Below are 13,221 nucleotides of genomic sequence, written 5' to 3' on the forward strand. Positions count from 1 at the left end.
CTTGGTATGACTCAACATCTGCAAGAACCAGCTCACAGCTGCTCGCTCAATCAAGACCCAGCCTACTCAAACATGCACAAGTGTAGTTCTGTATCAGTCAAAAATAACTTGTCAGTGTGGTCACCAAAACCAGCAGTGGGTTTGTCCGTTTCTTGATATTTCTCGACTATCCTACCCTTTCTGTGCCACTTGGCCCCAAGCCAATTTATTGCTACTGAACACATAAGTCTTTATAAGCAGGACTCAAATATTTACTTTTAATATATACATATTTAAGGCTTAGTTATTTCATAAAATAGCTGGGTAAATAGTGTGTTTTTGTGTGGGACTGTTTCAGAATAAACTACAATGCTTATGTAGCAAAGGGAAATGTCACTGAGTGCAACAGTGTGGCTTAGTAGTGTGCTTTTTTGGACAACAAGGCTCTCCTCTTTGACAGAGAGGAATTAGAGGTAGCACACAGGCATATTTAGGGTTATCAAAGCTGGAAACCTTGATGTGGCATAAAGTGGTACACTAACGGCGGTATGTCGACCAGTAGAAACTACTTTATGTCAAGTTATGATGAATGAGTCTTCGGTTTTCCTGACAAGGTCATAAGTAAATATTAAAGCATTTGAAAACATAAATATAAAATGCTAAACAAATGCTGCTGCAATACAGTTACAGTATATCTCCCAGAGCAGTGCTCATATTTGCTTTTTCAAATATTCAGCAAGGCTTATTAGTGACTTATTAGTATGTATGTATGTGTGTGTGTGTGTGTGTGTGTGTGTATATATGTATATATATATATATATATATATATATGTGTATATATGTATATATGTGTATATATGTATATATGTGTATATATGTGTGTATATGTATATATGTGTATATGTATATGTATGTATATGTGTGTGTATGTGTATGTGTATGTGTGTGTGTGTGTGTGTGTGTGTGTGTGTGTGTATATATGTATATGTGTATATGTATGTATATGTATATATGTATATATGTGTATATGTATATATATGTATGTATATATATATATATATATATGTGTATATGTTGTTGGTGTCAAAAACTGTTTGCAAAACAATTTGAGCAATAATCAGTGGTTTATGGATAACCTCTATTTGCATACAGCTGACAGACTAGCTTGCTAGAAGTGGTGGTGGTGGTTTTTTTTGAAGGCTTAGACAGGAAGCTCACCTTTCTGTGGCGGGGGTAGAGTTTCAATAAAAGGTCTCTGCCAATAAACAACACTACCCTGCCTGCACAATGCCCATTGTTTATAAAAAGCTAATGTCAAAGCATTCAGCTATTGTGTAAAAATACAAAACTCTATCCTTTTGTTTGGAGAAAATAGGATTGAACATGGCTAAGATAAAAAATTACTGATATTGGGTGTTTCACGCTGTGCTGAGTGTGATTGAGCCTAACAATAACTCTATTTCCGTCTACTTTAAATCAAGCTAAAGCAGTGGCAGGCTGTTCTGTTTCAGGATGATGCAACATGCCTCAATAAGGCTTCAACAGTCTTATTTTATAAATTATTTTATATGACAATTATCTTATTTGTTTTTTTATTTATTTTGTTTTTTTGTGTGTGTTGGTAAACTGACATTTTGTACACAGCAGATTCGACATTTTTCTTAGAAGATGAAAATATTCCTCTTCCTCTAATCTTGCTCTTCTTCAGTTATGAGCCCACCCTGTCCTATATTTAGACAGGTGAAGGATAAAAGTTTCAATGAAAATGGATAGCATCTGCTCCAGGTTGCAACTGATTGTTTTCCTTAATGATTAATCTGCCGACAGTTAATGGTTTGGTTTGACATTTCAAATTGCTTGTTTTGTCTGACATTCAGATTACACATAAGAAAAGACGCAATGCAAATCCTCCCAACTTAGAAACTGTTTTATTATTTAATTAAGCTAGTATTGAAATATTTTCTGTTTACTGACTAATCAAAGTCTAAGCGGCATTGTGAAGGCAATGTTTCGACACTACCAAATCATCAACAGGGCAAAAAATATCATCATAATGTTGCTTTTTCTCTGTCCAGTTAAGGTTTGGGAGCTTTAAATCCTGTGTGCGGATGCTCTCCATTTTGTCTTACATTATGATAAAGGGCTCAGGGAAAGTGACTGTCTTAAGCTGATGTCAGCCGTGATGTGTCAGTGTTCTGTCATCAACCAGTCTGAGACGCCTCCCAAAACAACCATTTCTCTAGCTGACCGCTCTAGAGCCCAGTGTGCTTGACTGTGTCTCTGCTTTGCATGCTCACTGTGCAGGTAGACTATGTGTGTCTGTCTGTGTGTGTGGTTTTGGGTGACACTTCCTTGGCATTCCAGCCATTCCCCTGGTACCTGGGAACTGGCCTGATCTCCTCCAACAGGATATTTTTAGATCCTGAGTAGCAGCTGCTTGTGTCTCTGTCTGCACAGACAGCCCAGCCGTCTGTTGACTGACACATGTGTTGCGGCTCAAGAAACTGCACAGTGTGTTTGTAATAATGCTGCCTCAGTCAGGCTGTTTTTCAGATTATGAAGATTTAAGTTAATACAGGTGTGCGTTTGTGTAATTATGACTGCAATGGGTGTAAGGTGGTGTTGTAGTCTGTGTTCAATCTGCTTAGCTGCAAGGTAGGCAACTTTTCTCTCAACAACAACCCAGCGCTGTGGCTTTTCTCACATTTTACTGAGTCATGTTCGCCTAGAGGTTTTTGTGCTTGCCAGATGAACGGCAAACAGAGAGATAAGTTGCAGTGGAGTGCAGCAGCAGACATGTACAGTAGTTGAACCCTACTATGAAACATCAGCAAAAATCAAACCAACATTTCGACAGTCACATTTTACATTTAGAGTGGCAGTTGGTGTTGTACATCAGATACCCAAGGTTACAAAATCAGCACCTTGATACTGAATAAATACGACAGCTTAACATTCAAAAGCCTTTTAAATGTATAAAATCCCAAAAGAGAGTGTGTTCTTTCTACAAAACAGGCATGTACTACGCACCTATTAGCGCAGAGAAAACCAGTATTAATATCTGGTACTGTTGTTGATATATTAATGAGAAAAAATAAAACAATGTCTGTATTTTCATTGTCTGTACTCTTCTGTCACAACCAAACTCTTAAACCATGACAAAGAAAGTGGAATACACACCGGTGTGGTGGGAAAGTAAAATGTATTGGTAAAAAAATATGGTTAAAAAACTCAGTGTGTGTAATGGTAGTCACTAAATAAGTGGTGTTGTAGGGTGTAAAATAAAATGATAAACACAGAAGAAATCATGTTTATTCTTAATTTTTACTTTGATTGTTGCCTATTGAGACCTGAATTTTGATGATCTTAATATCCTCTTTCCCCAGTAATATGCCCAACACGCAAATAATTGCGATTAAAAGTTAGGAAATTACAACAAGGAAGAGAGTCAAAAAAAAGAGCGCATAGGAGGGAGTGAGTGGGCAAGCATTAAAACAAAACGGAAATGTAACTATTTGGTGGTTTGTGTTTCACTCTGATAAAAATAAAAGGTGTATGGTGGTGATGATGGGCTACATTGTGTACTGATGACCTACTTTAGCTCAGAATATTGTTGTGTGGTGTGTGACACTGAGTAAGTTACAGAATGCTTATGCAGTTTTTTTCCCTGCACAATCATATCATTTTGTCATGGCCCAGTAGTAATTGTATTGTCTGAGTGCTGATATTGATCAACGCACTTTTGTTTAAAACAGGCTTATATTTTCAATTATGATCAGATGAGAAATGATAATAGTTTTTTATAAAGTAAAACTTTGATTACATTAATGGCTCCCAGAAAGCTAATAACATACCAATCGGACCTCTACACAGAACTATAATGTGTAGTAGTATTAATGTCCGTGTTCCTGCACTTTATCAAATTGTTTCAAACTCTAAACAGAATCCAAAACTGGTTTTATAAACATTTTAACAATGTTGTAAATGTTTGTTGAATGTTCAGTATGTGACTGATGTGAAATGTTTCCTGCAAGCCGCTAATAAGTCATACTTTCTGTCTTTAGAGGAATATCAGTGGCAAAGTATAATAAGGTTTAAAATGAAAACAAATGTGATATTGCTGTACTGAAGCACCAACTGTCTTTGACTTCCTAATGTTGATTTGCTAACAGACGTGTGTGTGTGTTTTATTTGTACCTTGGCAGGGGGAGAAGAATGCCGGCTTTGACGTGCTGTATCACAACATGAAGCATGGCCAGCTGGCAACCAAGGAGCTAGCCGAGTTTGTCCGTGAGAGGTAAGGTTCGAGTGTATTTGTGAGTATCTGTGTGGGAGGTGACTGTAGTGATGGGACGGGTGGAGAAATTCTACATTCTTGACTCTGTACTTGGAAAGAAAAGAGATTGTGCCAATGTTGGGTGAAATGCTCAGAGATTATAAATGAAGTGTTATGGATTCCATCTTTTACTATATCTAACAAGATTTATGATTAAGTCCATTTCAAAGTCCGTCAGCAGAATATAGATTATAGAGAGAACACTTTCTTTCTTTTGTTAAAACGGCTTCAGACGTCTCTCTTTGCTCTGATCTCTGACCCCTGTCCTCACTCTGTGCTACTTTTAAAGTGTGCTATCTCTCCAGCACACACACACACACACGCACACGCACACGCACACACACACACACACACACAGTCTGAGTATGTGTATTATCATCTGAGCTTCCTGCCCTACAGAGAGAGATATCTTTTAACCATGTTTGCAACTGTTGAGTTTCTTAGTAGAGTGGTAGTGCTCTATGTCGGAGGCTTCTGGTTCTGGAAATAAATATGCCATTCATTTTTCCCATTGACAATTTCAGGTGGCTCACAGTTGAAGCACTTTTACTGCTTGGATCAACTCTCGTGGTTAAATCGTCAGTCCAAAATATTAACAACTGTGTTAGAAAATATCTGGTTCTTTGATAAAATTTCATAGTTACAAACCTGTGTTCATACAAGCTTTGAGGTAGAAGCTAATTACAACTCACCTTTGTGCATGTAGGCAACAAAGCCAATAATCAAGCTTAAAATTCTGATGTTTACCACTAACAGCAGGCAGAAGCTCAAGATGACAGGTGGCAATAACATGCCAAGATATGCAGCATTATGGCAGCAAAGGCAGGGAAGAAGACTACAAGCTAGTAAACAGGGATGTAAACAATGTTGGATTTAAAATACTTAAAGAATACACACAATTCATTTGGTACCACTGAAGGAAAACTAACTTTTGTTAGTTTATGAAAACTCCACTAAATGATATGTTTTTCCCATCATCATCAATCATACTTAATTAACTGTCTCTGCTCTGCAATACAAGAGCAATACTTATTTATTCCCATATTTTTCTTATTGATCATAAACTGGTAAACGATGTTGACTTTTTGTTTTTTGCCTGTTAGCTTTAGCCTCAGATATTATGTGCGTAGCCATCAAGTACATATTTATTTAAAACGCTTTACAAGATTTTCCTTTTAAAATTCGTCAGTTGGAAACATTAAAGAGACACCATTTCCAACCAATTAATTAAGCTAACATTAGCTTGATCAGCCAGCTAGCTACAGCTGATTAAAAACTACTATCAACATTGCTGGCTGGAAATGAGGAGTCTGCTTCGGTTTACCTCTGTCTGAAATGAAGGACCCATTTATTAAAAAATACTAAGAATTTTTAGGGGTAAATCTAGCACCATTGTTATTGTAAAAGACATATTTGCTGTGCGAGAACTGAAAGCTTGACAGGCTTGCCAATAGTACCTAAAGGGGGCAGTCAATTACCAAATTAATTGTCTTCTCAAAGTGGGTAGTTTGTTATATTGAATACTGTTCTAATCAGCGATTAGCAGTGAGTTTGTGCTCTCACAGCTGGAAGTTAACATACACAGAGTGCACTGTCAGGCCAGTGATATAATCCTGACATTGATTCCACAGCGCCTGTGCACATTCCTCACTGGGGAAATTCACTTATCTTCTTGGACAGCAGCGGACAACAAATCAACTGTGAGGAAATGAAATAGGGCCACTGGGTAAAATAGTGTGTGATCCCACAGGATGGAGGGAAAGGCAGTTGTGTTGATAAATTTCCTCTGTATTTGTCTCGCTCCACTTACTTGAATAGCCATTTAGATATAAGACACAATATGAAACACTCATCTAAAGTACCATAACAACTCAAACCTAATTCTCAAGGTTTCTCAGTTGCTGCATGTGACATTCACTCCCGTCATCCTGGTACTCCGTTTAATGGAGATGTATTACCACTTCTTGTTTGTGGGGGGACAATTGGTAGGGGTACACAATAGACATAACTCAATTAGTTGGTCAACATTATGGTACTCAAAAGACCATTCTGATAACGTATTCAACGTTGAATTATTTTTATCAAGTTAAAATCACAATTCTTTTTTTTCAAATTCAAGAATATGCAGCTTGTAAGTAGAAAACGTTTGGATATAGAGAGAGCATAATTATACATGCATTACATTCAGTACTTAGGTAATACACTGATTCCAAACCACACATTTATTTGGATGGACAAAGTTCAATCCCAGGTCAAAATAAACTGATCATCTGATTAATGATAGATTTTTAAATGAATGTGATTGAAACATTGTCTTTCTAAATAAACTAGCAGTGATACTGTAAATTTATGGTTTGGAGCGAGTGTGTAGGCATTACTCTTGTTTCAGCACAGTGCAGATCTGATCGGGATTCAAATCTTCCTCCAATAACTGATTTTTTTTTACCACTTGGGGACAGAAACAAAATGTAAACACAACTTTGAAATATTATCACTCTTTAAGACAATGTGGTAAACTTGTTGCAGGTGCTTATTTACACATCCAGCAGGGATTGAGCTAGTTAATTGAAAATGAAAATATTTATGAGCCCTTATTGTGATCCAATTTGAGTTCCAACAAAACCCACCGCTCAAGAACAGCAGTGTTATTCTTTTTGTTTATGACTTTCAGTGCTTCTCAGTCGCAAGTTGTTCTGTTCACCCCCAGGATATTTGGATCAATTCTCCTTCCTTCTTTCTCTTCAGGGTCTACAGATGGTTATTAAAGTTTTATGCCCAGCCTTGCAAAACATGTCAATTTATCATTTAAATGTGGCTTATTGCAACATTTACCCTGCACTGATGAAAATGAATCTTTATCTCAATGACTCTGGTGATGGATGCCCAGAGTTTGGACTAAAGTAAGCACTAGATAGAGAACATAACTTATGAGGCCATTAGCAGAGGCAATCGCGTTGTGAGGAAGTGCTATTGGAGTAAATCACATTCACCAGTCTAAAGTTTATTTAGAAGAATTTCCATTTTAAAGAATGCACACAACATTACTCTTCCTGTTGTTCTTACTGGCAACTCAGACACTGGTAGAAAAACAAAAAGAAAGAAGCCTCTTCTGAGGTTTCAAATTTGTGTGTTCATGATTCTCTGGTTTCTCTTTGGCAACTCTAAATTAGAGTATTGTATTGGTTATTTTAGTAATGCCAATGTGTGTGTTTGTTTTTGCAGTGCTGCTATTGAAGAGACCTACTCCAAATCAATGAGCAAACTCGCCAAGATGGCCAGCAACGGAAGTCCACAGGGGTGAGTTCCATCATGTAAACACATAACAGTCCAACAACCCTCTTTCATCCCCTTCACTGCTTTACAGCTGAATGTATACAGTTGGAACGTGTTTGTTACTGTAATTATACATGTAATGGTCATATGGTTACACATGAGATATGAATTAGTACCATCTGCATCACCAAATGTCCGTATTTATGATTAAAATTATTCACTGTCCGCTATTTAGCCTATAGGGTTTGATGCATATGTTGTTTATTAAATGACAGATTTTCTTGTAAATGTATGTACCTACCTAGCGATGAAAAGTTGGATAAAACAATAAATGGTGCTATTTTATTCCTGTAGGCAATGGCATAAAACCATTTTTAATGAACTGAAAACATATTTTCTTAATCTGCTTCTTACTATGAGTGATGGGTTTCTGCATGAACAGAGTCGGAAACGATTGGTTATTGCACTTGAGATATTTCTGTGGGATATTTTTGTTTCTGTGCTTCTCATCGGTTTTAAAGTGGACAGCGCTCAGTTAGAGGAAAAAAATGTCATGTACTTACTTCCATGCACCAATCCAGATTCAGTAAAGAATCAAAAATGTGATACCAGTCGGTTCAAGTCTGATCAGACCACACCCACACAGTCCCGTTCAAGCAAATGGGCTGAGTTTTTGAATGATAAACTCTTAATACCTCCGGATGTACTTAAAATGTGATTGCTGCTTATTTAGTCCTGACTGTTTAATGTTAAAGAACAACACTTATTTCAGCTTTTCAATATCTTGTACATATATTAATGTTAATATATTAACAGTGGCAGAAAATGCAGAGTTAACCAGTGGTTGACTTTTCACCTTGCTGAGGTTTTTTCATTATTACAAATTCATTTCATTACATGTTCTTTTTTTATGAGTGAGCTTGGCTGTTTTTTAGTCATGTTTTATAATGGTTTGTAGTTACACAATGTTTAAACATTTTTAATGGCTGAGCCGAAATGGAAGAACATTTTTTCGTTCACAGAAGCTTTGGTTACCAAAGTCTTGGGAAAGTAATTTTATAACATGTCCACAATTTGAAACTTGGTATTAGAATAAATCTTTATTGAAAAAGTGGTTTAATCTTTGCAGTCTCACGTGTGTGCTTGATGCTTACTTGTGTATTTCCTAGGACTTTTGCTCCCATGTGGGACGTGTTCAGGGTGTCATCAGACAAACTTGCTCTCTGCCACCTTGAATTGATGAGAAAGATGAATGATCTCATCCGGGACATCAACAAGTACGGAGACGAGCAGGTCAAAATTCACCGCAAGGTAAGTAACTGGGGTGAGGGAAGTTGGATGCTTTACCGATATCCTGACCTGACCTGTCCTGAACATAGACTTGAATATTTTTTCATTACTTGTTCTGCATTATGCCTCTGTCTTCCTGATCTGATTTATCTCACAGAAAATCCAATTATTGTCTTCTCCCTTCATGGTAATGCATTTTCCCTTAAAGTATCAAGTACAATAATGATCTGTACAGTATGTCTGTGTGTTGTATTTTTGTGTGTGTGTGTGTGTGTGTGTGTGTGTGTGTGTGTGTGCATGCATATCACCCAGACAAAGGAGGAGATGGCGGGGACAGTGGAGGCGGTGCAGGCACTGCAAGTTCAGAGCGGTCACCTTCAGAAGTCAAAGGAGGGTTACCACGCCAAGTGTTTGGAGCTGGACCGGCTCAGGAAGGAGGGAGGTCCACAGAAAGAACTGGAGAAAGTTAGCCACCACTTTCTCTATTTTCAAGATTGTTTTACAGGCAGTTCAGATTTTAAACAGAACAGAAGCTAGCTAATCAAGTGTCCTCTGAAAGAAACTTAAAGGGTTGGTTCACACAAATCTGTCTCTGAGATTTCTGCCTCCACCCCAGTACAAGGAAAGTGAGGTACTATTTAGTTTGTGGTGCTAACAGCATTGAAATTATACTTTGAAAATTTCAGTAGCATCTTTCCAAAAACCACGTCGCAGTTACACAACTTTAAAGTCTAACAAGAAAGTAGGGAAGGATCATTGTGCCCACCCTTGTTTACTCTGTGTGTTTAATCAGCAAAATCTGCATTGTGCAACTGGTTCACACTCTCTACTGTAATTCTCTGTTGAAGTTCACATTGCTGTTTCTTTAGTCTTTTGTGATGCACAGCATTTTTTAGAATACATGAGTGCGAATCAGTTTACTTTATGCTAGATCATACCAAAGAAATAGTTCATATCAAAACTTTTGTCAGAGTTATTTTGTAGGTGAAGAGGAGCAATCCTTGAACAAAATACCCATCAGATTTTAGAAGAGCTAATAGTCACTGGTGGTGATGATGTATAAATCCACTATTTAAAATCGTTCATGGTTGAGTAATAATCATTTAACAAAACGCTCCCAACTCAAGGTCCACCTACTACTTGCTCTGTTGAAAGCAACCATAACACACATTGTCCTTATGGTCTTTATTCATTATAATAAATCCGTGTTATTTTTTTACTATGCAACATAGTTGATATAGCGAAAAGAGTTTTAAAACAAATGCTTTTCATTATCATAAATCAAAAAGCAGACATGTATAATAAATCTGAAAGGGCATAATTTGTAAATTTGTATTAAAAGAATATTCAAGTCCAGATGATCCATTGTCCTGCGTCAATATTCCTTAGAAAGCTCTGGGATGTCACGTTATTATTGTCTGTCTTGTGACCCTAAAATCCATCATATGCTTGTTTCTTGTGGTCCACTCATGGTGACAAGAGTTGTCTGTTATATTGAGATTAAATTAATTAGCTTTTTCCTGTCTCATTTACTCACTGAGCTATTCATTTTTATTCCAGGTTTCTGAATGAGAGTCCATAGCTAAAGGCCATTATTTTACTCTTCCTTTTCTTTCTCACTAGGCGGAGCTGAAGTCTAAGAAAGCAGCTGAGTCATTTGCGTTGTGCATCGAGAAGTACAACCGCGTCGGAGGAGAGTTTGAGCAGAAGATGAGCGAGTCTGCCCAGGTCAGCTCTGACTGCTGCTAGGCTGAGGGCCACTTTTTTTGTGTCTCTCTCCCACCCTCTTATTATCTTTTTTTTTTTTATGTATTTCTTCTTCTCCTGGGCTTTATTGTTCTCTTCATCTCAGTGACTCACCTTCTCTGTAACCTCCCACCACACAAGAACTCTGTCTTACCCTTTCATTTATTATCCTACATCATGTCATCCCGAAAGATGGAAACCTCCACCCCCTACTCCTAAACACCCACCCACTTGCACACATGCACTCCATGCCCCCCGCGCTCATTAACTTTAATCACTGCCTCCACACTTCCATGGTTACTGCTACTGTTTCCATGGAAATCTTCAACAATCCCCATTGACAGCTTCTGTATTTTACAGTTGAAATGATTGAAATCCTTGTGACCAATTATTTTGAGCTTTGAGGAGGAAGATCTGGTCATTATCATGAGGGGGAATGTGGTACCTGGACGAAAAACACGTGTTAAAAGATGGAAGAAGAAATTGAGGAAGACTAAATGAATAATAGATCAGTAAATAAGAGACCAATGTGCTTTTTTTAAGTAGATCAGAAGATAAATTATTTCATATCTGTAGTTCAGTTCATTTGGTCTGGACCAAGGGAAAATAAAACACACATTGTTGTCTTGTTTGCTTGTTTTACAAACAAACTGCAAACCTGAAATTATACAGATGGACAGGTGACTTATGATTGGACCGTTTTGGCATCGTAGACCCATTTAGGGAAATCAGATTCCAGTGACTGACAGCAAGTAATACTGCACATTACTGTATATTTAGCTCCTCTGGTGTTCATGAAGAGCTCACGAAAAAGAAATAAACAAACAGGACAAAAAGAGGCATTTTGTACTGTGTGGTTGCTTCCTTTAACTCATTTTACTCCCTTTTTATTGGGGAGCTTCTTAAATACACAGCACAACACACCACCTATGGTTTAATGTTTTGTTTCTTTTATATCAGGGATATCCCCACAGTTGCATGGTACATACATGTTACTGTGGTTACCAAACAATGTTCTATAAATATAAGCTATACGTTGCTTATGCAGATTGGATGCTTGGAGGATGCTTTCTAAACAGTGCATGGTCAGCAGATGGATTTAACAGTAATTTCACTTCATTCTAAAATCACATATCAACTATCACACAGGCTACTTGTTGGTCCATGTGCCTTCACACCATCAACAAACCGAACCACAGTTCGCTTGGAAGTAGACTGAGACCTTCCTTTTCAGGGTCTCTTGGTCCCAATGCACCAGATTTTGATTGAACGCTTTCACACCAGCCCAAAGGAACTGAACTAAACAGGCAAACGCACAAGAGTTTGTTAAAACTGAACCAAACAGTGTAGGTGTGAAAGCATCCTAAAATACCGTTTGCAGAGCCTAGGGTGGTGGCTCATGACAGATGGTAACGAAGTTCAAGTGCTGACAGCAGTTGGGAAGAGTCAGCAGAGAATGTTTTATGTTTGCTCTCTCTGTCCAGTTTTTGGCCAGTTAATTGGAGAAAAGAAACTCTGCTCACAAACTAATTTCTCAAACAAAAGCCAATGGCACTATATCAAGACAATTCCCCTAAACCAGACAGCGACAAATGAGCTGGCTGACTAAAGAGCAGGATCAAACTTAAATACTAAATCCCCTTGAAATTATTGCTGGTTTAAAGACCTGGCAACCCTGAGCCTCTTCTGCTGGCTGCCTGCCTCTCTGTAGCTGCTCCTGAATCCTCAGATCTGGTTAAAAGGCTATTTTCACTTTATTGCATACTATTGCAGTGAATTTAGAGTTTAAAGTTCCTGTTTTGTTGGATTTTGGTTGCTTCTCTGAATGTTCCTGAAATCCATACCATTCTGCACAGACAGTGAATTGAGGAAGAACAACAGAAAGAAACAGAAACAACCACAGCAATAAAGATTAACATAACACGTACCAAAGACAAAGAAGCAACCACTAAAATAACAATACCAGACAAAAACACAAAATCAGCCTCTTATCAATGAACATATCCTGTAGAGCATCAGACTTAACAACATATTTATAATTCGAAATCAACAAGTCATCACAAAAGGAAAGCCAAATCCTAATTCTAGTATATACATTTACACACTTGTGAAAACTACTGGAAAAGTTGCATTTTTTTGCTGTTTGTTAAAAAAATCTTGTGTCCAAAATCGAGCTTTTCAGCAACTTAAAAACCAGCTGTGTTTTAAAATAGATGTCTGTGTAGCTTTGGTGGTATTTGGTTAATTTGCACAAACGTTCAGTGAATGATGTCCGCCCAAAGAGAAATACAGCTTAACCAACAATTTAACAGTTTAACATGTTAACAGATTATTTTTCTTCTTTGCCATGGTGTGTGTGTGTGTGTGTGTGTGTGTGTGTGTGTGTGTACATGTTTGTGTGAGTAGAAGTTTCAGGAGATCGAGGAAGCCCACCTGCGGCAAATGAAACAGCTGATCAAAGGTTACTCCCACTCTATAGAAGACACCCATGTTCAAGTGGGACAGGTGTGTTGTAGCTGACAATACAACCTGCTCTGATGACAGTTACAAAGATTCAAGATATATCTATAAAAAAGTCATGTTAAAATAGAGAATGC

The 13,221-nt window shown here is 37.6% G+C and overlaps 1 protein-coding gene across 4 annotated transcripts in view; it reads left to right on the forward strand.

The window, feature by feature from the left end:
- Window positions 1-13,221, forward strand: part of fcho1 (FCH and mu domain containing endocytic adaptor 1) — a 60,659-nt gene that overhangs the window by 22,670 nt on the left and 24,768 nt on the right. For all 4 annotated transcript variants that reach the window (XM_046050618.1, XM_046050621.1, XM_046050620.1 and 1 more), the window contains exons 3-8: window positions 4,185-4,276; window positions 7,538-7,612; window positions 8,758-8,899; window positions 9,191-9,343; window positions 10,502-10,606; window positions 13,031-13,129. In XM_046050618.1, the coding sequence (XP_045906574.1) occupies window positions 4,185-4,276; window positions 7,538-7,612; window positions 8,758-8,899; window positions 9,191-9,343; window positions 10,502-10,606; window positions 13,031-13,129 (666 nt within the window). The remainder of the gene's footprint in view (window positions 1-4,184; window positions 4,277-7,537; window positions 7,613-8,757; window positions 8,900-9,190; window positions 9,344-10,501; window positions 10,607-13,030; window positions 13,130-13,221) is intronic.

Source organism: Micropterus dolomieu, linkage group LG05, assembly GCF_021292245.1.
Source record: "Micropterus dolomieu isolate WLL.071019.BEF.003 ecotype Adirondacks linkage group LG05, ASM2129224v1, whole genome shotgun sequence".
In the NCBI taxonomy this organism is placed as follows: domain Eukaryota; kingdom Metazoa; phylum Chordata; class Actinopteri; order Centrarchiformes; family Centrarchidae; genus Micropterus; species Micropterus dolomieu.